This window comes from Sciurus carolinensis, chromosome 1 (assembly GCF_902686445.1).
Source record: "Sciurus carolinensis chromosome 1, mSciCar1.2, whole genome shotgun sequence".
Classification (NCBI taxonomy): Eukaryota; Metazoa; Chordata; class Mammalia; order Rodentia; family Sciuridae; genus Sciurus; species Sciurus carolinensis.
This window is the reverse complement of record NC_062213.1, coordinates 112,255,005-112,281,710: the sequence shown is the minus strand read 5'-3', so window position 1 is coordinate 112,281,710 and position 26,706 is coordinate 112,255,005. Positions and strand designations below refer to the sequence as shown.

The following is a 26,706-nucleotide window of genomic DNA, read 5'->3' as shown; positions in this document are numbered from 1 at the left end:
AATGGAAAAAATTATTAGGTTTCAGATCTAAAGATGAAATCTCTGAAAAGAGGCAAAGTAAATGCTTACAGCTCCATCTCTTATTATGACTAATAGACATGGCTTGGTGTTTTCCTTCCCTGAAGTATTTGTGTTAATCTCTCTCATAAACTTTTAGGGGTCCAGATTAGATGATCAAAGATGTGCTCCACCACCTGCTGCCACAAAGGGTCCAACGGTACCAGATGAAGATTTTTTTAGCCTTATTTTACGATCTCAGGCAAAAAGAATGGATGAACAGAGAGTTCTTTTACAAAGAGATCAAAACAGAGACACTGAATTTGGACTAAAGAACCTTTTGCAAAGTAATGCTTTGTTGGAATTTAAAAATTCAGAAAAAGAATCAGAAAACCACTAATTGCTATGGATTTTTTTTTTTTTTTAAGAGAAGACCTTGTTTCCTTTCAGAACACTGTAGGGAAATTCAATTTTTTTTTTTTTCCTAAAAAGGAGGATGTATAGCACTGTAATATAGCTTAAAATGTTTTTAGAATGATGTACATATTTAATTCAGTAATATAGTAAGTAGTAAGGAATGAATGTTGCTCTGGACACTCACTTGTTGGAGGGTGGAAGTGTCCTAGAAGGTGCTTCAGCCACTCCTGTGATTATTGCCTGGGATTCTGTTTTTTGGCAACTTTCGTTAGATTCCTTTAATGGTGTTTGTAAAATAGGAATTTAAATGACTCCTACACTAGAATTTAATTCTCTTGCTGAGGTAATTTTTTTAAACTCTTGACAATGGCTTTTTTATATATTTAACCATGGATGTAGTAGGAAATAATGCTATTTAGTAAAAATAATGTACTTGATCAATGTAAAAAAGCCATATAAAGTAGATGTATTAAAAAAAAACTAGGTATTTTTTCTCTAAGAAAACCTATTTTCAGTATATTTTTAGGCCAAAGCCAAATAAAAGAAATAAACTTATTTTAGCATGTTTTGGAGTACTTGTTTCTGTGTTACATAACACTGCTCTAAAAGACTCTTCTAGGATCTAACATAAAAATATATAAAGAAAAACAGAAAACATGTTATGTCAAGAATCCTAACCACATAGAGGAAAAAAAAAAAAAAAACCTCAAAACCAAATAACCACTATTGAAATCAGTATATAGAGGTTCTTCAAATGACTAGGCACGGAACCAGCGTATAACCCAGCTGTACCACTCCTCAGTATTTATTCTAAAGAACTAAAGTCATCTTACTGTAGTAATACATACATGTTTACAGCAGCACAGTTCACCAACTACGGAACCAGCCTAGTTGTCTATCAACAGGTGAATGGATAAAGAAAATGTGGTATATACACATACACAGTGGAGTATTATTCAGCCATAAAGAAAAATGAAATTATGTCATTTGTAGGAAAATGGATGGAACTAGAAACCAACACGTTAAGTGAAATGAGTCAAACTCAGAAGGCAAAGGGTCATGTTTTGTCTCTTATTTGGAAGCTAGAGAGGAAAAAGTAAACACGTGGAGGTGGATGTCCTAAAAAAGGGAGAAGAGTAGAAGTAAGGGACCAAGGGTGCAAGGTGGGGAGGGAGGGGTTAAGTGCTGGATAGTGATACTGGCCAAATTATATTGTTATATTGTATGCATGTACAAATATATAACAACAAATCTCCTTATATACAACTATAATGCAAAATGTGGAGGATAAAACAATGAAGCATTGAAGGCAGGAGTTAAGACTTTGGCTGTAGTGAAACACTGCCCTGACATATAGATTGAATGTAGTTTTTAAAGATACAGGATAGATAAATAAGTGTAGCAAAGATAGACAAGAAAGCAACAGAGCAGGGCCTGGATTGAGGATGAATCACAGAATATGAAGACCTACACCTGGAACAAACTGGAAGAACTTACTCAACTCTGGTTGCTTCTGATTCCACAAAACTGAGGTGGCACCTGGTCTGTCTCTTCTCTCACAGTCAGATGATTTTGGTTGCCAAAAGTGATACCCACTTCTCTAAAATGGCCATTATTAAAAATAAATAAAAAGAGTTACACAGTCACAGCCTGGAATTACATTAAGAGCTTAAAAGAAAGATTTTCTTGGCTTTAAGATCACATAGGAATTTTGTCAAAAGCATTAGGTGAAAGCCAAGATTACATTAGTTTCACAAATTATATGTAAGGTATGATATCCTGAATACCATCATTTTAAAAATTGCAGATATGTTTTATGGGGCTTTCTATTCAAAGAAAACTTCCTGGGCACAGTGGCACATGTGTGTAATCCCAGTGGGTCAGGAGGCTGAGACAGGAGGATCAAAAATTCAAAGCCAGCCTCAGCAAAAGCAAGGTGCTAAAGCAACTTAGTGAGACCCTGTCTAAATAAAATACAAAATAGGGCTGGGGATGTGGCTCAGTGACCAAGCGCCCCTGAATTCAATCCCCAGTACTTAAAAAAAAAAAAGAAAACTCAATTATCAAAGATAGCATACCAAACCACAATAATGTAAAAATAAGTGTTTATTGTATATACAGTGGTTCTTAGACCTGTAAGTGTTCATCATCTCTGCCATTGCTTTTAACAGCTATCCTTCCCATTCCGATTTTCATCAAAGTTTGCTACTCCAGGCCTTCATTTCAATAACAAATACTGGCTAGTCAATAAAATAAGCCTTATCTCTCTTGTGGTAATAAACTGGCCTCAATGTGTTCAATTTGCTTTAATAAAGTCTTCCCTGAACCACTGTAATCAACAGCAGTAGCATGTTGCCTTGCTGTCAAAGTAGATTTCATCCCCAAATGGATATCTGTAATGAAAGAATACAAAGATGAAATTGTAAATATTTTTTAAAAAGTAGTCAATTTTGGATTGATTGAAAGCAGTCAGGTGTGTGAGCAATTACAGTCTATAATCTGAGGTGTTCATTCCTCTTCAGAATCAGATCACATTCACCAATCAGGTCTACTCCCCAGAGAGGACTACTGTATGTGAACAATGTGTTCATAAATCTATTTGGAACTGCAGGTATCCTTCCATTAATTCGTTTGTTACATGCTTGTTATGTTATAAATCTTTTTTCTTTTTGGCAATGCTAAGGATCAAACCCAGGGCATCATGTATTGTAGGCAAGTGCTCTACCACTGAGCTATAGCCCCACCCTCCTGTGTTAATATAAAATCCTTTTGTGTTTCTTTAAAAAAAAAAAAAAAAAAAAGATTCCCTTTCTGACCAATACTAAAGATGCTCATAATGTTATACTAGAAAGTAATATTAATATGTAAAATTAAATTGTTTCAGGCAACCTAACACTTCTAGGAGCCAAAAAGGGGTATTCTGCATTACATGTAAAAAAAAAAAAAAAAAAAAAATTAGAAGTGACTGCTTTGAATATATCTTTTTTCCTGAAATAAATTTTAAGATTTTATTCCTGAATTACCATTTTGGAAAGCAGCTGAATATAACTTATACAAATATGGTCAAAACAATGAATAGTTGAATGTTTGTGAAGTCGGCTAGCTAGAGACATGGGCATACCTTATAAATAGCTTTTTTAAAAGGTTTAAAATGAAGAATACTTTTTAAAATCAAGAAAATAGGTTTAGATGTTGACTAAAACAAAATTAATTTAAAATGTTGCTTAAAAAAATGTTGACTGACAACCTGTCTGTGGTTAAGGAAAACATCCTATTCCGTTTTCCTTATCATAGTGCTCTTCTCTATGTAGAGATCTCTAAAAATTAGAACTTCATACAGCCAAGACAATATGGTTTGCTATAAAGTAAACAGTAGTGTAGTATCTAATAGTGTCAACTGCTAAGATTCTGAATAAGGAAAATAGGTCTTATAAAGCCTGTGCACTTCATTTGGTAGGGAAAGAATAAAGCCATTCTCAAAGACTACTGAGAGTGTAAAATTGAGCTTACTGATATAGCAAGCTATATTATCCAAGTCCCCCTGACAATTTTCAGCTCTATCTCAGTGAGGCATAAGGTGAAAGGCATGAGGAAGAAGCAGGTCCAGTAATAGGTACAGGAGGGATGAACCCAGAAAGTAACATTCAATCTGTGGGTGACCTACCTAGAGAAAACTGAGGCGTCAGCAGGACTGATACTGTTAATGCATACTCGGAGGCTGCATTAAAATGCTGGAGTGTACAAAAGGTAAACATAAGTGGACTTCCCTTAAAAATAGTTTTTAAGAACCTATAACAGGGCTGGGGAGATAGCTCAGTTGGTAGAGTGCTTGCCTTGCAAGCACAAGGCCCTGGGTTCAATCCCCAGCACCGCAAAAAAAAAAAAAAAAAAGAAAAAAAAGAACCTATGACAATCAGGTGCTGCGGCACACACCTGTAATCCCAGTGGCTTGGGAGGCTGAGGCAGGAGGATCTCAAGTTAAAAGCCAGCATCAGCAAAAGCAAGGCACTAAGCAACTCAGTGAGACCCTGTCTCTAAATAAAATACAAAATAGGGCTGGGGATGTGACTCAGTGACCGAGTGCCCCTGAGTTCAGTGCCCCACAGTACCAATTTAAAAAAAAAAAAAACCTATTACATTGGAAACACTTTCAATCTAATGCAGAACTAATAAATTCTGCCAACTAAAGTAATAGTACAGAATTTCAACTCAGCCACATACACTTTGGTTAGCAGGTTCCTATATATGCCTGAAACTTTTTAACATTTTTTCTTCAGTGTCCCTTAAGTCTTATTTATCCAGCACATAGTCTTAGCTATAACATTCATTTAAAAATGTAAATTCTATGAGCCCTTGTTCCAAAATTAACACTTCAAAACTTTATGAGATATATCTTCACATCAAATAGATGATGATGAAATTAAGCAAGTTTTTATATATAAATGTGTTTGTTAATTCTGATTGTCACTAAATGTATGAATGAGTATGTTGGCACTTTTGTTGTAATCATCAGAATACTCGGGTGGGAAGAGCACACTTTGTAAAAATCAAGACTTCAGAGCTGTGGCCTGTGTGTGTGATCCTCTAGACACATGGGCTGCCAGAGGGAGCCTCACCACATGCTCCGGTTGCAGTTCTTGCTGGGCCATGTGTGCCACCTTCCTGGGGGCTATCTTGAGCTTCAGTCTTCAGCTGGGCCTTGGCCACTGCAGGAGTGTCTTCCACAGTCTCTGCTATCTCTTGGCCATACATAGACTGAGCAGATTGATTGCTTCCTCTCAGGGTGCTTTCTCCTGTGATTCCACCAGTCTCTTTTGGCTTTGTATCCAAAATAGGTGATTTATGCTGTAAAGTACAGTAGAATCACATTTTAACTAATTAATATAATGTGGTTTTAGTAATCAAACATACCAAACAAGTTTTTACTTTCAAATCCTGGTTCCAGTGCTGGATTATAATAATATAAAGGTTAAGCCTCAGAGATCAGAGGAATGGGGCCACTTAGAAGTAAAGTGAATTGATCACTAGTATTGCTAATCTTCTTACCTGGTGAGAATAATTCATTCTACAAATATTTATTAAGCATGTATTAAGTTCTAGGTGCTAGAGATACAGCCAAAACAAGATGCTGCTCACAAGAGTAACTCTTACTAGAACTTACATTTAGGTTGCGGAGAGAATAGGCAATAAATTAAAAGTATGATATATTATGGAGAAAAGAGCTATGTACTCGAAGTGAGGTAGGAATTAAAGGAACAGTCAGGAGTTCTTGTGACTGATAGGGTTGAGGGAGAACAGATAACCAGTGTGGCTATGCACATGGGGCAGGGCAGGGAGGCCCCTATAACACTGGTATAACTCTTTTAAATCAGAGGGGATGTTACTGAAGAATTTCTGAGACAAGTGGGAGGTGATTATTAACTATAAAAGCTGGAAGGAGCATCTCAGGTTTTCTAAATATATGTAGATATGTATATTTTCATAAGGACCTCTATGGCAAAGGATATTACAATTTCCTAGAGTCTACTGGGCTTAAAGCTTTCTCAAAGTTTACAACTTAAACTTTGCAAATGACAATGACAGTATCAATTACTTAAACAAATGACAATGTCCCTTTAGTCAATGTTAGTGAAAAACTCACCATTCTACACACAAAAAAATTAGTTCAGCCACTGATATCCAAGAGTTGGAAAAGTAAGGCTTTTAATTCCATCCCAGCCTGTTCTACTCAGCCAGGCCGCAAGGGTCTACTGCCAGTTCCCTAATGCTCTAGGAGGCCTTCTCTTTGATCTCTTCAAAGGCAGAAATTTCAGTCATGCTCACTTGTTGGCTTCCTATGAATTTTCATATGAACTACCATCTGTTCTAACAAACTACCACTAAATAGTATACAAGATAAAAATTAAATCTTATTTCTTCTGAGGAAGCTGGACTAACTTATGACCAAAAAAGGGAAGAGAAAGTGACGAAGTATATCACTAATGCTATAATTTATAACAACCAAGGGTAAAAACACTTTATCAAAAGCTCTACAAGAAGCATTTAGGCCTAGTATGAAGGGACAGCAAAATAAACAATTGCTGACTTACGCTGGATACCACCTCGGGATGTTCTTGTGCCTCTGTGTCTGGTAAATCAAATGCCCGGAGCACTTCAGGGCTCTTGTTGCCAGTCTGAGATCTCAAGTCAACATCTCTCTCTCTCAAAACAGCTCTTCTACACTCATATGTTTTGTCATAAGTGCCTTGCTCAATGGAGCCAGTTTGGCCCCTAGAATAGAAATCTCCATCACCTGCTCCACCATGATGTCTATAATCAATTTCCTTCTGCCATCTTCTATCACTTGGATGAAGTGCTGGGGGAGGTTCTCTCTCAGGACCACCTAAATGTCTCAGTACATTAACTGATTTTCCAGCACCATAGCAAAAACTCTGTAAGGAAAAGAAAAATATTTTCCTGAGAACCTAATGGCGGACTAATGAAGTTATGAGCTAGTTTATTCAGGATGCTAACAAAATGATTTAACATACACATAAACATTCATTTCATGTTTTTTATTAGGGACCTCTTTTTTGGGGGGAGGAGGGTACCAGGGATTGAACTCAGGGGCACTAGACCACTGAGCCACATCCCCAGCCCTATTTTGTATTTATTTAGAGTCAGGGTCTCACTGAGTTGCTTAGCACCTCACTTTGCTGAGGCTGGCTTTGAACTCTCGATCCTCCTGCCTCAGCCTCCCAAGATGCTGGGATTATAGGCATGCACCACCATGACCAGGCAAGACCTCTTCTTTGTTACAGGCCAGGTTAAAGCCAATAAAATTTAATAAATCATTCAACATTAAGTAGACATTTTAATCAGCTAGGTATATTCTGGTTGAATTTGTATCATACAAGATTTAGACCTATAATTTTAATTAGAAAGTTCTGATAATTATCATGTTTCCATGTTCAAATCTGTCATATGACATATGCTGAAAAAAATATTTAAAATGGTATGTTACTATGTAAACACTCTCTTGTAGGTTTAACTTTTACAAATACAAACTTGATTTAAGCTATACCTAAAATTCAACAGATTTTGATTTTCATTTCATAGGCAAAACTAGACAGTAGTTCTCAAAAGTGTGGTACAGGGACCCCTGAATGGATTCCTGAGACTCCTTCCAGGTATCTGTGAAGTCAAAACTTTTCACGATACAAGGACATCATTTGTCTTTTCACTGTCCTCTCGTGGATGCACCCTGGAATCTTCTAGAGAAGACAGTGACAACGGTAATGTGTCAGCTCGTTTGATGTGGACTTGTATTTTTTAAATTTCACAGTTTTAATTCCTAATAAAGGAAATATCATTAAATATAACCCTATAAACAGGAGCTTTTTTGATTTTCTGCTTTCAAGAATATGCAAAAGGGATCTGAGAACAAAAAGTTAAAATCTCTGTACTAGACGTACACTACTATTTGAAGATGGAAGCAATAAAAGTCAATATAACTTTCCTTAGGGAGCAGATGAAATAGGAAATGATGCAGCTTTTGCTCACAGTTTCAGTTTTAGGGGCTAAATTAATACTATAGAATTAATGTCACCTAACCAAATCACATCTATAACCCAAGGAACCCTATAATCACAATGCAAAAGATAAAACCAAAAGGAACAATTTCAAAGTGAATACAGCATAGCAAATTTTGTATCCTTAGGAATGAGAATTTCCAATGGGACTTCTGAATTCTTTACTTTTTGTTATATATGACAAATGCATTTTGGGGGGTAATGGCTGAAAATCAGCCACCAAAAAGCTGAACAGACTGGATGGATGACAAGCAATATTCTTAAAAGAGTGCTCTTAAATCCTCCAGAATGTTTCTCAGTACACCCCCTTTTTCCACATCCCTTTCTGATTTTGTTTTAAGCCCCATGCTCACTCTTTCTCAATGCTGCAAAAACTCAGACTGAAGTAAGGCTCCCTTTCTCAAAGAGGAAATAATCGTCCAATTTCCTGTGTAAGAATTCTGACTTTAAAAAACAAATTTAAAGAGGTTATTATTCTAAATTACTGCTATGACATTAAAAAACCAGAGAATCACTTCCTTGACTAGAGGAATATGTATGGAAATATAAATGAATCTGTATTTAAAAATCACCTTCTCATACCATTAAGCATGACTTAGCCTGATCTACATCAAAGATGCCTAATAATTTTACAATTACCTTTTTTCTGCAAATTCTGTTAAATACCAATAGTACTAACATACTAACCAGGACAGCCAATGTCATAATTATCAGAACAGGAATCTGAAGTATTACTGGAATTTCCTTCATGAGTGCTTTAATAAATTCGCCAGTCCCTTTTCCAATGTGCTTTAATGGCTCTGTCACAAAGTTGGTGAATGTAACTGCCAATGCCTAGAATAAAAGATAAAAGCAACAACTTAACCTTTTCCTCAGAGGAATGAAACACACACAATAAGCCAAAATTTATTGTGTACTAAGGCTGATGTTATGTAAGTTAAAATGCTGTTATATGTCACCTTTAATGTGAAAACTACTATGTAATGGGAGTCTTTTTCCAAGAACAAAGAATATTATTAACAAAATGACTAAAAAGTGCAAATTTTTATGAATACAAGGGATTTTTGACATACTGTGTACACATAATCTTTACAAAACATATTCTATACCTTTGTTGGTGGAACCAACCAAATAGGGTTGACTAATAAGATCTCATAGTATTTTTGGCATGGGTCATCCTTATAGGTCCATGAACTTCTAAACAATTCTATTTAGAGAAACAGACAAAACACTAAATCACTAAAATAAATGAGCAGTTGCATTCCATTCACAAATATTTTGGTTTTGACCCTCCTTGCCCACCCACCAGTTTTGAGTTGTTTTAAATTGTAAACAGACACCCTGTAATACTCATTTAAATCTTATATCCAAAATCATATTTAAAAATCCATTCAAAGTACACAAGTCTTACGAGACAAAAAATTATACTTTTCAGAATTTCTAAAATTTTTTATACATACAAATAAGTACAAGTAATACTGAGGAAATCTGAATAAGACGATGGATTGTATCAAAGTCAATATCCTGGCTCTGATATTAGAGGATCATAGCTGTGTAAGATGTTACCATTGGGGGAAACCGGGCAAGGGGTACACAGGCTCTAGTCCTTATAACTACTTGTGAATCTACAATTATCTCAATAAAATTTTAATTTAAAAAGTCAGTTTTTACCATGAAGCAGAATATTAGTTTTCCCAATTTTTCCAAATCAGTCTGGAAATTAGCCTGCACTGGAGAAGGCATTTTCCTATCTCCTGAAGAAAGCAATTGAATTGGTTTAGATACCACAACTACTTAAAAACATAACTGGAACCCACTGGTAGAATCTGAGATTCTATTCTCTGTCAGTCTTTATGGACTTGCATTTACAAAGTGCTTTTATACGTTAAACCATTCCCAGTGCTAGCTATAGACACCTAAAGGTGGTCAATATGATGAGTGTTTAGAAAATCTGTAAGAATAAAAAATAATTTTTCCCACAGTTAAACAGTAAAGCTACAATATAAGATTTCATAAGTCAGTATAAGGAAATTAAAGCTAAGATGGATAGTAGTTTATATATACATTCATTCACTTATTCAATAGACTTCTGTTGAGGAACACTTCAGTTGAGGACCTAGAAAGTTCTAGGCACTGTGCTAAGAACAAGGTGAGTAAGAGTGAACATAAAACCCTTCAGTTGAATGAAGGAAGACAGCTAACATCAGAGCTAACATATATACAATTTCTGTTCCTTCCCTGTGACTTTACGTGAGCCCCAGAGTCACTAGATTTAAACCTAAAACTCCTCTTGCATGTTCTTCACATTATCTTAAAGATACAGTCACAGAAAGCCTCCTCTGGCATTTCATCATTTTCTTTGTGATGTTTAATATTTTCCTCTCATTCTCAGGAATTCTATTGAAAATAGGGACAAATGAAAAACACTGTACCCCAGAGACTTCCAATCCAATCCATCTTCTCAGCACACACATTATTTAATGGCTCCATCTTGGCAACCTCGGCCTGATGCTGTGCAAAAGCTACCTGAGCAACATCAAAAGGTAACCATGAGAGGCTGCTGACCGTGAGTGCTATGCCTATACATCCAGTAACCCTTAGTTCAAGATATCTTTACCATTCAAACCAGACTGTTAAAATTTTTTTAATAGAAAAAAATACATTATTTTTTAAAATAGTCATTTTCAGCTCATGGAAAAGCAATCTTAATAAACAAATAAGGATAACTACAAGGGGTGGGAATGTAGTTCACTGGAATAACACTTGCCTTGCATGCTGAAGACCTGGGTTTGATGCCAAGTAATACAAAACAAAAACATTTAAAAAAAAATAAATTGCCTTATTTGTATGAAGAAGGAAAACTTTATTAAAAAGATCGTTTTCACACGCCTGTAATCCAAGTGGTTCGGGAGGCTGAGGCCCTCAGCAATTCAACAAGACCCTGTCTCTAAATAAAATATAAAAAGGGGCTGGGGATATAGCTCAGTGGTTGAATGCCCCTGCGTTCAATCCCTGGTACCCCCACCCAAAAAAAAGATTGTTTTAAAAATTAGTTCAAAAATACTTAGTGTCATGTCTGAAAATAAAGCAACCCAAATTAAAAGACTACTTTTCCTGTTCTTTTCATTTCATGATAAAATGGTATTTTACTTAAGGGATTCGAGCATCTGCAGATTTTGGTATCTGTGGGGTATTCCAGACCCAACCCCCCATAGATACCAAGGTATAGCTGTAGAGCTTTCATAAATCAAAACCCCATGGGAAATCACTGAAATAATAACACTCAACCCAACAATCTTCCTTCTATTTTGAACACAGGGGTTTAATTTGTAAATAATTAGCTCTAGATGATACAGAAATTAGAACAAATAGTTATGGCAATATGTCACATGATCTGACCAGGCTAATTCACTGGAAGAACCTGGTTACCTGACTTACCCTTCCAGAAAGCTTTAAATTTTCCTCTAATGATTATGCTATTTTGATAGCAATAGTAGTGGTTCTTTAAAATTTCTATGTATAGTATGATCCCAATTTTGCAAAATAATCAAAATTTGAAAAGGATTGGAAATACCTCAAAATACTGATTATTTTTAATTCACCTATAATTTTATCACTTATGAATAATTTATATCTTTGTCTTTTCAAAATTTTCTACCATGAACATTTTGAATACCATTTTTATATTCAGAAAATAACCTGACTTTTTACAAATCATGGTATTTTGATATCATTTCTAACAAAGAATAAAAGGACTTAACTCCACATTACCTATGTAAGAGTTTTAAGCCAGCTCTGTGCTGGCTTACTTGTCCAGATGCTACCCAATAGTAACTGGGTTATCAAAATCAGGACTATACTTTTTCTGCACTAACTCATCAAGGGCCTCCCATAAAAACAACACCTAAGAATTGCCGATTTAATTCCTCCCCACTGCTTCATTGCCTTCATCCCACATCTGAGGCAAGATTGCTCAAAGTGAATAATAGTCTTTTTTATTATGAATTTACATTTAAAAATGTTTAAACTCTCTTCCTATTTAATACCTTATATAAGTACATCCAATTCCATCCCAAACTTAAGAGGAAACTGATGAAAAAAACACGTTTCAACTGGGTATACCATCGCACATGAGTCCATAGCTCAGTAGCTACTAATACCACGATGCAGAGCAGACACAGAAGTACCTTAAAAAAAAAAAAAAAAAAGAAGAAGTGGAAATCAGAGTCACTGTCAAGTTGTCCTGCCCACCAGAAAATGCTAGTATCAGTAAAAGCAAAAGACTTGGACTCAAAAATTATAAAATCATTTGTGCAATTTTGGTGCTTGTTCATTTACTGTAGCATGAGTGGCTAAATATAGGTTCTTAACATAATAACAGTGGAATTTTGAAGGTAATTTTAAAAAGGAAACTTAACACCCTCATTCCATCTTACCATCAATACATTATATGGATCCACTCCAAAGGAATCTTCAAATCGCCACTTCCATGTTTCAAAATCATGAAACTTAAAATTAATTAAAATATCACTTAATGCATCATCCAGTGCTCCTGGTTTCCATTCCTCCCCACTGAGAAACTTCTGTATTTCTAATAAGGTTTGTCTCTTAAGGACAATCTCAGCATCATAATGCATATCATCTTTGTTTTCATCAGGCTGAATTAAATGTACCAAAAAAAAAAAAACAAACAATAAGAGAATTTTACTATTACATGATATTATTACAGAATATTATTATTACAGGGAAACATTAGGATAAGAACCACTTTGGAACTAAATATATATAATCAATTTGCTTTGATACCCATCACCGCACACACAAAAAAGAAACTATAGCGTGCAATATTTCACATTTATAAGAAAATATTCTCTTGTCTGACTCCAAGGCCAACAAAAAAAATCAATGTTAATACATGTGTAAAATATTTGAAAATTACTGAACTATATGTAAGAAAAACACTATGAATTTTACTAAAGTACAGTTGATTCCTGTTATTTACAGTACTTATGTTCTAAAAAGTCACCTTAAACACTAATCAATAAGTAATGAACCATTACTCCTACAGGAACTATAGGGTTAGGTGCAAACCTGTGGTCAAAACATTTCCATCAACCAACAAAATATATACTTTTGCTTTATGTTTCTGTGAAACTTCATTTAATACATACTATTGGCTCATTACCACTGAACACATAATCAACACTCTGTAGCTCACGCCTGAATGAAGCCTCTCCAACATTTTCTCTGTAAGACACATCACAGCCTTCTTGCACTCAAACATTAGCACTTCAACACTACTTTTGGGGGGAGATTTTAAACAACAAAATTAACCCTCCCACGTACCAACAAAAGTGCAAAAAATACAGCAATAAAAAGACTGTGCTAATTATGGGAGGAAAAAAGACAGTGGTTTGCAGTATGAGTGTTGAGTTTCGTTGCCTTGTCACCTCAGCTGGGAACAGGCACATCAGACTTCTTGCTTCTCTGCACATGTCCAAAAATGACCACAAAAACACCTTAAACATTGATTTGGGGGTCACACATTTTAGTGAATAGGTAAATTAATAAATATAAAATCTGCAAATAATGAGGTTTGACTGTCTTATGATTCACTTTAAGATTTTCCATTTGTTGACAATTTTCAGATAGCCTAAAATTTGTATGAGTTCAATAAGAAATAAAGGGGATCTCAAAAAGTAGCAAAATAATGGGTTTCCTTGAATATTTATTACTACATTAATGTGAATTCAGCTGAGCAAAATCACTGTAAACATTTTACATTCATTAAGCAGTTGACACATACTATAGTTTGGATGTTAAATGCCCCCCTCTTCCCGCAAGGGTCCAAGTGATAGAGGCTTGGTCTCTGGGTTAACTCTACAGGGAGAGGGTAGTACCTTTAGGAGGTGGGGCCTAGTGGGAGGAAGTTAGATCACTGGAAGGGGCTTGTGGGACTTGGCCCCTTCCTCTTTCCTGTGCTTTCTGGATATGAGGTGACAGTTTACTTCACCATACTCTCCCAGTCATTATCATCTGGAACATCCACCAAATGGCCCAAATCAATAGGTCTGTTAGAACCTTCAAAACTATGAACCAAAATAAACCTTTCTCTTTATCAGCTAATTATCTTAGATATTTTGTAATAAAAATAGAAAGCTAACAATATAAAAAATTCCCTTTTCTTTTACAAGAATATAGATACTAAAAATTAAATATAAATAAACAAAATGATATACTATCACAAATCACCAGAAAGTATGAAAAAGCCATCACTGATTAATATTAACATTTTTTAAAATTGGGAACCTAGTATTTCCAAGTATCTCCATCTTATGTATTTTTGGGCTCCATTTGTTTTCCCATTCTAGGCTGTTCCACCCTGCACAAGCTATAAGATTTAAAGAGCATAGGAATGAAAACATTTGCTCTTACACTTCCAAAGTAAGGTATTTAAATTATTCATCTAATATCTTTCCCCTTTTAACCACTCCTAACTTATCCAGAAGGACAGAGTCTGGCAAGTTTGGTCAGCTTGTTCTATGTTGAAGCAAAAGCCTTTTATTTTCAGGGATCTGTCTGTGAACACTTTTAGTGGTTGGAGATAATGGCCAGTACGAGTTCAATAAGAAATAAGATAGGATTTACTTAACTCTGCAAAATAAAAGTCTAACCTCCATCTTTCCAGATCAATTTTGATGGCACACATGATAGGGGAAAAAAGTCTATGTGTCTAAAAATTAGGTTTATAAATGGTATAAAAAATTAAAAGTTTTGTTCATGTTTTTACTCCTCATTATGATTTGAATATAAGGTGCCCCCAGAAAACACCCTTAAGGCAGGATTATTGAGAGGTAAAGTGATTAGATTGTGAGAGCTGTACCCTAATCAGTTCATCCTAGTTTGAACTGAGTAACTGGATGGTTAACTGTGGGCAGGTGGGGTGTGGTTGGAGGAGGGAGGTCACTAGGGGCATGCCCTGGAAAGGTTAATCTTTCCAACAGTCTCTTCTCTCTCTCTCTCTGCTTCCCTGCTGCCATGAGCTAGATGGCTTTCCTCTGCAGGGCTTTTCTGCCTCACCTCAGGACCACGGTGACAACACCAGCTGGCCACAAACTGAGTTTCTGAAACTGTCAGCCCAAATAAACTTTTCCTCAACTAAGGTGTTGTTCTCAAGTATTTTGGTCACAGCAATGAAAAGTTGATTAACATACTCCCCAAAGTGAACATGGTGACTCTAAAAACTGGAAACTTTTGATTGGGGGTGTAGCTCAGTGGCAGCTCATTTGCTTTGCATGCACAAGGCCCTGCATTCAATCCCTCCCAGCACCACAAATGGTAAAAATCTTAACATTACCAGTAACATGTGCATGTGCAATGACACACAGTTCTACAAAGCAATACCTACTACAGTAAAAAACTACTTATAATATATTTCAGTTCCTCACCTTATCTTACATTATGTGACTAAGAAAGCAGGGAAATGGTAGAAAACATTAAGTGGGTCACTCCATCTGCTCACCTCAATTGGTGATACAACATTGCAGAGTTAAGTAAATCCTATGAGATAAAAGAAAAAGTGGTCTGTATGGCGTGCATTCCCCTAAGACACTGCAAAGCAGCATAGTACCTTTAATTTTCTTAACAGTTTTTAGGAAAAGGTGAGTGAGATATTCTGTTGAGACAGAATGCTTTATCATTTCTTTATATTTTTTATGAAATAATGTTTTTCCTGTTCTGATTAGTAGTATCACACCATCAAATACTCACAAGTCCAAGCTTTCCAGCTTCAATTAAAATCTTATTTAAATATCTCCTAAAGACAGGGTTGCTTTGACTTTCATAGTCTTCCCTCTTCTTCTTTTCACACTCATCAATCTGTAATCATACAATAAATTTAACATTAGTTAGCATTAAAATTTGACGTAGGGGTCAAGTTACTAGCCTGGTGATACCATCAACATCCAAGGAGTTCATTATTTTTATCAACTTGCAATCCTCCTGCCTCAGCCACTCAAGTTGCTGGAATTACAGGAGTGTGCCACCACACACAGCTGCCTTTCGGCAATTTTAAAAGCTAAAGATTATGGAACAAGAAAGCAGAGACCCACAAGCAGAGTATCTGTACCACTCCACCTCTTTCTAATGTCAAAGAAATGATTTAATAAGAGAAAGAAGGAAGGAGCAAAGGGAGGAGTGCATACATTATATAAATAGAGAGAGGTGGGGGGGGTGATAAAGGACATAAAGAGAAACAGGATGAAGCCAGAAGAAGAAATGAAGGACACAGCAAAAAATTTACTAAATATACTTTTTTTTTTTTTTTTTGGCAGGGGGAGGGAGTCAGCAAGTGACCTTCCCCTACTACATGAGACGTTAAGGAAGACAGAAAACAATGGCTTCTCCAGGGTAGTCTATACATGTCAATGCTTTAATACATAATTTTCCATTAGAACAGACTTTTAAATTTAGCTTAACATCACCACAGTCGACAAGTTGCTGAGTGAGGGTAGTGGATATTTTATAAACATTTAGCTTTGATAATCAACTTATATTTTTTAACTGAATGTGGACCATAAGTTCAGTAGCTTCAGTTGATAAACCTAATAATTAAGTAACACACACAAACTTAGGATAGCAGTCATGTGGCAGTTTCACCTGCTTTCAAGGCAAGGTTCATAAACCATTATATTTTTTAAATCTTAACTTTTTTTTTTTTTTTTGCTAAACAAAGACTCAAGAGGCTTGAAATATAACTTAGTGGTAGAATGTTTGCCTAGCATGCACAAGGCCTTGGGTTTGATCCCCAATTCTGCAAAACAAAAACAATAACGAGGACCCAAGACTTTATATTATCAATCATATTTTTACAATGTTTGTGACAAACTCCCAATGGAATGAAAGAGGTATGTCTGCATTTCTTATTGTACAACCAAGCTAGCTTACTACACTACAAAACATACCTAAACTGAAGCAAATTTTATCCAAGCACTCCCTTCACCAGTATTCAGAAAAGATAATATTCACACTTGATAAGAACCACAAGAAGGTATTTAGAGGTCTCAACTGTGATAAATCTGGATCTCAATTAACAAATGCCCCTAGTTTCTCAAGCTGGAAACCTCACTCTAGCTCCTCTCTGTCCCTTATCTCCCTTCTTCCCTCTGCTACCAACATTTATCTACTCTATCTCGTAATTTTCACACTTGTCTCACCTCTTCACCCTTGTTAATGTATTGTTTTGAGCCTTCTGCAAACCCCAGTGATCTCACTATCACCCCCTCCCTCTCCATTCCAAGCCCTCTCCACACTGCCACCTGTTCACACTGCCTACACAACCAACAGAGGGGTGGTCCCACAGCAAATAATGAACACACTCAAACCCCTTAACAATCTTATTTTCTTTTGTAAAAACCCCATTTTTAAAAAAATTTCATAAAGAATAGCTACCCTCCACTAAATTATAACAAGATCCAATAACACAAAACTTTTCAATTTTTTACTGAGTAGTTAATTAAATCTATTAATATATTTGATCAATTCCTGTGCTCACCATTGTTTTTATTCATACCTTTCCTTACTGTAGTCAAACTTCTTTAACATATTAGTAGTATATGGGTTGTAAATTATTTCAGTCTTTTCATGTATGAAGAAATCTGTATTAGTTTTCTAGGGCTGCCATAACAAAGTATACAGACTTTTTTCTTTTTATTTGTAAGAGTAACTCTTTTGTTTATAAACTAGTAAGAAGCCAGTTTCTGCAATTGCTACATCTATTGTGAGTTTACTGCAGCCTAGTACAGTAAATTGTATTCTTTAAATTGTCAATAGACCTTTTTTTTTTTTTTTTTGCGGTGCTGGGGATCGAACCCAGGTGATACAGAAGTGAGATGGATAAAATGCATTCCCAGTGCCAACAAGTTTATAGTTTGGTAAAGAAATAATTATGTGATAAATGTTATTATAAAAATAAAAAGTACTATTAGAAATACCAAAACTAAAGAAAAATTTTATATACACAAATTGCATAGCATTAAAAAAAAAAAAAACACTAGAAACACAAACATTAGCAAAGATGGGAAAATAGTGACTTAATATAAATACCATAAAAATTCATGAATAGAAAAAAATCCAACCTTATGATTTAAAGAATCAAGTCTGCGATAACATTCTGACATTTCATCAGCATATGACAAGTCAGGACTGACATCCTTTTTTTCTGGCACACTATTTTTCACCTAAAACCAAGTAGAGAGAGATTTTATTTATAATTCAGTTGTACAAATAACCTTCATTTAATGAAGACTACAATTTTGACTTCATCATTTTATGACTTTGCTCCTTCTTTTCTTGTAGTGAACCACCAAAAAAGTAAAAGTCTCAAGTGTACATACTAAGAACTAAAATCAAATTGGATTGCTGCTTGATGGGCTTTACATTCAAATTCAAAACAGAAATAATGAGATGGGTTTGGAATAATCTTAGATTAAGAGTGTCAGGAAGAGGGCTGGTGTTGAGGCTCAGTGGTAGAGCACACTTGCCGGGCATGTGTGGGGTGCTGGGTTCAATTCTCAGCACCACATAAAAATAAATAAAGGTATTGTATCCATCTACAACTTATATATATATAAAAAAAAGTGTCAGGAAGATATTCTGTATGGCTGTTAAACATTGATACATACACACATGCCTTTTTTAAAAATATTTTTTAAATTGTCAATAGACCTTTTTTTTTTTTTTTGCGTTGCTGGGGATCGAACCTAAGGCTTTGTGCTTGCAAGGCAAGCACTCTACCGACTGAGCTATTTCCCCAGCCCGTCAATAGACCTTTATTTACTCATTTATATGTGGTGGTGAGAATTGAGCCCAGTGTATCGCACATGCTAGGCAAGCGCTCAACCACTGAGCCACAACCCCAGCACCCCCACAAGCTTATTTAATACCTGAGATTTTCTCATTGTTCCTGAAGCAGCATCATAGTTAAGCATGTCTGTGGGGTCAATCCAGTCGTCGTCATGAGCATAACCAGTTATCAGCAACAGACATTCACAAAAGAGCAGAGAATACAGCATCTTGTATAAGACTAAAAAAAAATTAATAGATGTAATGAAATATAATTATTTTTAAAATAAATTATTTTATAATAAAAGCTATTTCTTTTTAATATTAAGATAACATTTTCTGAATAGTAACCAAGGAAAGTACATGAAATAAAGACACTAAAATGGTACTGACATATAAAAGTATACACAACATTCTCATTGGGATAAGAAAATAGATATTTTCCATATGGTCCAGTAATTCCATTCCTAGGTAAACACCCAAGAGAAATGGGGGGGGGAAGTCACATTTTTCAAAATAGCCAAAAGGTGAAAACAACACAGATTTCCAACATCTGATGAATGGGTAAATAAAATGCAGTAGAATCAAAAGAAATGAAGTACTGATCCATGCTACAATATGGTTGAACCTTTAAAATGTTATGCTATATGGAAACCAGTCACAAAAATCATATATTATACAATTGTTTGTATGAAATGTCCAGAATAGGCAATGACATAGTGACAAAAAGTAGATTAATGGTTGGTCTGTTTTGCAGTGCTGGGGATCCAGTCCAGGTGTCACAAGTGCTCAACAAGTGCTCCACCACTGAGCTACATCCCCAAACCAGAGAGTAGAAAACTGTGTGCTTAAGGCTGGGCACATGATTATAGAGGAATCACAGAGAAAGGGTGGAAGTAATAAAAAATGTGCTAAAATTATGATGATAGTTGGACGTATCTGAATATTCTGAAACAACCAACTGAATGGTAGTTTTAAATGGCTGGAGAATACTTATTCTGTGGAATGAAGTGTTGCCCAATTTTAGATTAAAAAATAAAGTTGATTAAACGAGTGACCTGTGTAAATAAATGTAACTTACATAGCTCAATACATTTGCTAAAAATTATTTAAACCAAACCTCCATACTTTATAAGTATGAAATTAATATTTAATTAAGTAACTGAACTTTAAAACCAAAAATAACCAGCCTCACCTAAGTCTCTGCATAAACAAACAGTATCTCTGTTGAATACTGTCCACATGTGTCTATAGAACAACTGAAATATAGCTAGTTTTAATGAAGAACTGAATTTTTCATTTTAATTGCCACATTATATTGGACAGAGAAGATACAGAACATTTCCATCAGCAAATAAAATTCTATTGGACAGTCTACCTATATATCTGCTCTATATAATGTAAGGAACCCCAAGATAAGAAAGGCCTGGGTCCTGCCCATGAACAGCTTATAGACTAGTTATAAAAATAAAAATAATGCTAGTCTGAATTAAATATGCCCCTGTACTCCCTATTAGCTTGTTTATTCTTTTAGAATAAAAAAATGAATGAAATTATCCCTTTGTTGGTCTGGTTTTTCCATTAGGACAGGTGTTCTCAACCATGGTTGTACACTGGAATCACCTGAGGAGCTTCTAAAACTCCTCATGTTCTAGTCACATCACAGACTAATTAAATCAGAATCTCTGAACACACTCAAACCCCTTAACAATCTTATTTTCTTTTGTAAAAACCCCATTTTTAAAAAAATTTCATAAAGAATAGCTACCCTCCACTAAATTATAACAAGATCCAATAACACAAAACTTTTCAATTTTTTACTGAGTAGTTAATTAAATCTATTAATATATTTGATCAATTCCTGTGCTCACCATTGTTTTTATTCATACCTTTCCTTACTGTAGTCAAACTTCTTTAACATATTAGTAGTATATGGGTTGTAAATTATTTCAGTCTTTTCATGTATGAAGAAATCTGTATTAGTTTTCTAGGGCTGCCATAACAAAGTATACAGACTTTTTTCTTTTTATTTGTAAGAGTAACTCTTTTGTTTATAAACTAGTAAGAAGCCAGGTGGATGGGAGGTGAGGAGAAACAGCACACAGAGATACCAAGTTCTCTGAGGCTGAATCTGAATCTTTATTGTTCACAGAATCTTTTTGTATGTTTTTCTTTGGTATTGATTACATCATTTCATGGTTATACAAAGGAAATGTTAAGTAAAAAAATCTTAAAGAGTATAATTAATGATATTATTCAAGAAACATGTTCTTACTGTATGATAGCGTAAATTTAAAAAAATAAAAAAAATTTTAAAAAAGAACAGTTCCCAGCAAGGTAGAGGGCACCATGCTCTGTTTAGTTTTAATTTCCCTGAAAGAATACATCATTAAGTTTCTAAAGAAGTTACCCTTTCCAAGAACTCTAATGTTAGTTACTAACAATGGAAAGGTTTTGTTATTACTAACAGAGAATAGAGGAATCAGCTTATAGTTAATATTTATTCTATTTCACGTACTCAATGGTGGACTAAAACTCTTTTTTGATCTTTAAAGAACTAGACATAGGAAGAATACAAATTGTACTTATAGTTAACCTATTTATTTTTTTATTAAGTGGGAAAAATATCCTTAATCATAAACACTAAGAAAGCAATGAAGACCGAACACCACATCAAAGCTCAAAGGAATACATTCTCATATACCTATATATAACTTTTAGAGAATTTGTATACTAAAGAAATCACAGGCTCCTTACAAATTTGAGCATATCATAATTGCTTATTTATGATTTCATCTAAGTATTAATATTAAACTTTATTGTATGTTATTTTGTGTCCCAGCACCATGAAATCTCCCCAGTATTCTCTATAATCTGAATCTAAGGATATATTGATTATTAGTATTAAAAGCAACTGCACATGGAGACATGCCACGCCTATGGCCCCCAAGAGGGAGGATGATTGATTGTTCAACAGAACTATGTCAAGTGTTGAATCCTCTACTCCAACAGAATCCTGTCAAGTGTAGGAGTAGTAGGAAATAGATGTGGCAACCCACAATAAGCCAGGCAAGTATAAGTTGTTATAGTCTAGTATAAAGTTCTGAGCCTTAAAGGACTAGGATAATTTTTACAGAAAAAGATGAAGGCAGAACAGTTTCAGTGAAAATAAGATATAGTAGGGAGCCTGAAGTGTGTCTGTAATCCCAATGACTTGGGAGGCTGTAGCAGGAGGATCACCAAATTCAAGGTTCTGCTCAGCAACTTAACAAGAACCTGTCTCAAAATAAAATAAAAAAGAAATTTTTAAAAAGGACTGGGGCTATAACTCAGTAATAAAGCATCCCTGGGTTTAATCCCCAGTACTATCTAACTAACTAACTAACTAAATAAATAAATAAATAAAAAAGATGGAAAACCAGAGGATAAGACACAACAGAATTTGCTGGAAATTCAAAATTCTCTCCTGCCAGATACCCATGGTCATTAATATAAGGCTGGAAATTCCTGACAAATACAACAATTCATCCAATACTTCCCCAAAGCAAGATGCATCTAACCTGTAAAAAATCAGATCCATTCAGTAATACTAAGGTGGGTCTGAGATTCTGCATTTCTAACAAGTTCCTCGTGATGCCACAGACCAGAAGCTCACAGATCATTGTGAGTAGCAAAGTATTCAGCGAAAGTAACAATCTAAATTGGTTTAGTTTAATAATAGCATCTGTGTCTTTCTATGGCTCGTTAGTGAACACTCTCCCCTCCTCCCGCATTTTTACCATCTGTCTCAGGTTTTGGCACTAATATAAAAAGTACATACAATTACAGTAGCTAATATTTTGTTAATATCTGGTACATACATTCATTCATTTAATCCTTTAGAAAACTCTGGGAAGTAGTACTGTTATCTTCATTTTATAGATGAGGAAAACAACTTGCCCAAGGTCACAGACGATTAAGTAGTCAGGACAAATTGCTAGTGACCCTAAAAGGGTTTTTCAGAGAGGTTAGGATCTTAGGGTGGACTGGAGGAACTACTGGATCCCGGAAAACTTTTTAGAGCGGCCTTAAACAGTAGCCACTAGACTGAAGAGCTACAAGGAAAGTCAGTCACTGAGTGGAAATCTGCAAGTCTTTAATTTCAACGAATTTACAGGTGTAATGGGAAAGGCAGGGCCAACTTGGGATAGTACAGGAAAATTGTTTATTAGTCTAAAAGTACCAACGCATTACAATGGGGGGGGGGGGCTGCAGTTCAGTTCGCGTATGTTTTAGTTCCCTGGAGTCAGGGCTCTCAAACTTGAGAAACTGTATTTCTAAGAAGTTCCCAAATGACTACGAAGCCAGTCTGGGCACCGCACTTTCATAATCGCTGTCAGAGAGAAAACCTGAATTGCTTTTCAGCACCCAATCATAAACATTCAGGCTTATGGCATCTCTAAATTTTTATTCACACTTGGAGTTCTAAAATATTGACTACAACTAAATCCGAACTATTCTGCTAACAGTATTTGTTCCAATTTTGCCTCAAGCTTCCAGAAAAAAAACCGATGCCAACAAAATTCAACGTCCGCATGGGTCTCGCTCTGCACTAGCTGCTGCCTTTTGCCTAGGCCGCCCAGCTTTCCCGAGCAACCGGAGAAGGAGCTAGGGCGAGCCGCTAGCCCGGGATGAAAAGCAGGCACTCGCCCACCCGGGCAAACCCGTAGCTCGGAAGTCACCCCCAGGTCCGAGAGGCCGCAGCGCGGAGCGAGCTCGACCCCCGCCCAGGGGATGCCTGCGGCCTTCCGGGCGTCCGCGCCGCCAGCCCGGGGGACCCGCAGCCCCGCCGGCCGTTCCTACGTACCGGACCGCGGGGACTCACGTCCCGGGAATCCCACCTGCCTCTCCAGCGTGACACCTGCCAGGCCAACGAGAGAACAGGATTACCCTTCCTCCCCGCCGCTAAGCGCTTCCGCGCGCCTCCTCATCGATTCGCTCGGTCTGCGGCTGTGCGTCCCTCCCGCGCGCACAGCTGATTGACCCCGCCGAGGGGCGGGGCCGGCCTCTGCTCTTAGGTTTTAGACCAAGATTTTGCAGTTACTCAGCCCTTTCAACAAATGAAGTCTTACCTGGAAACCTGATACATAAGACGGATACGAAGCATATTTTCTTACTATTAACTTAAAAAAAAATAAGTCCGAATGTATACCATTTGCAATAAAACAGTAAATCAAGTTTGAATATAATTTTTAAATGGGGGATAATAAATGATGATAGTTTTGAGACAATGGGAGGTTTGCAACTTATAGAGTACTTGGAAATAAATCTTGTCTTTAACTGCTGGCCGCGCAACATCAGGAACTCTCAAAGAGGAGATGAGTTTTTTCAGAGGTATATAAAAAATTTAATTGAAAACAAAAAGTGTGTTAAGGTTTGGAATATAATTCAGTACCTTTGCACATTGCTTACTATAATCTTCTAAATTAAAATTCACATAAAATTTACCATCTTGACCATTTTTAAGGATATAGTTCAGTGGCATTAAATATATTCACAGTTAACCCAGCCATCAACAACATCCTTCAGAACACTTTTCATCTTGTAAAACCAACCTGGTACCTATTAAGCAATAATTTCCCTTTCCTCCCTTCCCCCAACCCCTGGAAACAACCATTCTTTCTGTCTCTATGAATCTAACTACTCTAAGTATCTTATATAAGTGGAATCATACAGTAGTTGTCTTTTTGTGACTGTCTTATTTCACTCAGCACAAATGTTCTCAAGGTTCAAACCATGTTGTAACATAACTTCCTTTAAGGCTGAATAATATTCCAATCTATGTATATACCACACTTGAATTAGAGTTCTCCAGAGGAATAGGACCAATAGAACGCATATGTGAGAGGGGATTTATTAGATTGACTTACACAATCAGAGGCTGGATAGTCCCACAATAGCTATCTGCAGACTGGAAAGTCAAAGAAATCAGAAGTTCCTGTTCAGTCCAAGAAGCTAGAAGCTTCAGAACAAGAGGACCAATGAAGCAGACTTGGTCTAAGGTGGAAGGCCTGGAAGCTCCTGAGAGTTGCTGGTACAAATCTACAAAGGCTGAAGAACCTGGAATCTGATGTCTGTGATGGCAATAGTACAAAACACATATGCTCAAGAAGTGTTAAATATGCATACTATGTGAGCTCACCGCCCCGCTTTTTTTCTTTCCATCAGGGACCTCAGCCTACAGATGGTGCCACCCACATTCAGGGCAGGTTTTCCTTTTGGCTGACCCCATGTCAATCCTCTCTGGAAACTCTCACAGACACACCCTGAAGTTTACCAGTTTTCTTGGCATCTTTTAGTCAAGTTCACAACCAAGATTAACTATCACACAGTTTATCAATTCATCTGCTGATGGACACTTGAGTTACTTTCACCTTCTGGCAATTGCAAAATTATGCTGCTGGGAACATGGATATATACACAAGTATCCATTCATTTCCCTGCTTTCAATTCTTTTGGCATATATACTCTGAAGTGGAATTGCTGGATCATATGGTAATTCTATGTTTAATTTTTTGAGGAACTGCCGCATTGTTTTCCAGAGATTGCACTAGTTTACATTCCCAGCAGTGTGCAAGGTTTCCAATTTCTCCACATCCTCATTGATACTTTTTTTCCTTGATAGTAGTGGTTTTGAATTGCATTTCATGACTAGTGATGTTGAACATTTTTGTTTTTTTGAAGTGAGGTCTCGCTATGTTGCCAGACTGACATTGAATTCTGGGACTGTCTTCTGAGTAACTGAGAATACAGGTGTGCACCCCATATTCAACAGGATCTTTTCATTTATTGGCTAGTTATAGTTATATATATATATATAATATATATATTTATATATTTATATTATATATATTCTTCGAGAAATATCTATTCAAGTCCTTTGCTCATTTTTAATCATGAAAAATATTTTGAAATGTGTGGGAAAATGGATCAGCACAAAAGAGGTGGGACATTGTATCCATGGAGGTGTCCCACTCAGATCTCCCTTCAGCAGAACCTGTAGCAGGGAGCACAGCTGACAGTTGACACACTGTGGACTGGAATGTGTTCTTGCTAGGCAATACCTGCTCTGGGATGCCCCCAGCCAAGGACTAAGAACTAGCCCATTTATGAACAAAAGGGGATTCCTTTAATTGTCAAAAATTTTAAGGGTATCTCCTCTTGGCTTGGTGCAAAGAAAAATGGAAACAACAAACCCTACACATCTCAAAGTCAATTGATAAGGGCCTAATTCATCTACCTTGTGTATCAACTTTCTATATATCATGGTGAGAAAATTCTGTATTCCTTGAATGTAATTATTTTGATTCCTGAGAGACAAAGTAAGTCATTTTCACTTGGATTTGGAAAAAAATCATTTGATGTTCATAAAGAACAACAAAACAAAGTTTGATTTGGAAAAAAAAAAGCAGTAGTATTATACTTTCTTGGCTTTGTAAAAAATAAAATGAATTCCAATTTAAAAAAAATCATTCTTTATCCTAATTTTAAACAACACAAATGACTAGTTGTAATACGTAAGATGTGTGAAATTAAGCACTAAAGAGGAGACTGTCCTATTTTCATCAGAATCCTCCCTTATGTTTGCTTAAGATTATGAAAAACCTATTGAATATCCAAAAGCTTATTAGATTTCATTTCTTTCTATGTTGAAGCACAAATTCAACATATTCAGAGTAACAGAATTTATACATTTTACCAGACTTTTATTTGTTACAATTCATAATATACTCAGGGTATAAAGTTCTCTAAATCTTGAATAATACAGAAAAGACACACAAAACGTATGCTCTTTTCAAGGGTTAAAAAGTTTTAATTAGTAGAAGAACTTCAGAAAGAA

At 35.9% G+C, this 26,706-nt stretch overlaps 2 protein-coding genes across 8 annotated transcripts in view; one reads left to right on the top strand and one right to left on the bottom strand.

The window, feature by feature from the left end:
* Nucleotides 1-10,601, top strand: part of Gpsm2 (G protein signaling modulator 2) — a 57,548-nt gene extending 46,947 nt beyond the window's left edge. For 2 of the 4 annotated variants that reach the window (XM_047539465.1, XM_047539456.1), the window contains one exon: nucleotides 158-980. In XM_047539465.1, coding sequence (XP_047395421.1) covers nucleotides 158-397 — 240 coding nt within the window. In that variant the 3' untranslated portion in view covers nucleotides 398-980. Of the gene's footprint in view, nucleotides 1-157; nucleotides 981-10,377 lie in introns of those variants that run through there. The other 2 variants (XM_047539475.1, XM_047539484.1) reach the window with 2 other exon arrangements.
* Nucleotides 1-23,827, bottom strand: part of Clcc1 (chloride channel CLIC like 1) — a 47,812-nt gene extending 23,985 nt beyond the window's left edge. The window contains exons 1-12 of one of the 4 annotated variants that reach the window (XM_047539507.1): nucleotides 23,708-23,827; nucleotides 18,929-19,068; nucleotides 18,122-18,223; nucleotides 15,756-15,863; nucleotides 12,422-12,643; nucleotides 12,032-12,172; nucleotides 10,418-10,511; nucleotides 9,095-9,192; nucleotides 8,673-8,819; nucleotides 6,504-6,845; nucleotides 5,031-5,259; nucleotides 2,503-2,807 (exon numbers count right to left, since the gene is read on the bottom strand). In XM_047539507.1, the coding sequence (XP_047395463.1) occupies nucleotides 2,674-2,807; nucleotides 5,031-5,259; nucleotides 6,504-6,845; nucleotides 8,673-8,819; nucleotides 9,095-9,192; nucleotides 10,418-10,511; nucleotides 12,032-12,172; nucleotides 12,422-12,643; nucleotides 15,756-15,863; nucleotides 18,122-18,223; nucleotides 18,929-19,057 (1,746 nt within the window). In that variant the 5' untranslated portion in view covers nucleotides 19,058-19,068; nucleotides 23,708-23,827 and the 3' untranslated portion in view covers nucleotides 2,503-2,673. Of the gene's footprint in view, nucleotides 1-2,502; nucleotides 2,808-5,030; nucleotides 5,260-6,503; nucleotides 6,846-8,672; nucleotides 8,820-9,094; nucleotides 9,193-10,417; nucleotides 10,512-12,031; nucleotides 12,173-12,421; nucleotides 12,644-15,755; nucleotides 15,864-18,121; nucleotides 18,224-18,928; nucleotides 19,069-23,673 lie in introns of those variants that run through there. The other 3 variants (XM_047539497.1, XM_047539517.1, XM_047539527.1) reach the window with 3 other exon arrangements.
* Between the last annotated feature and the right edge of the window lie 2,879 nt (nucleotides 23,828-26,706).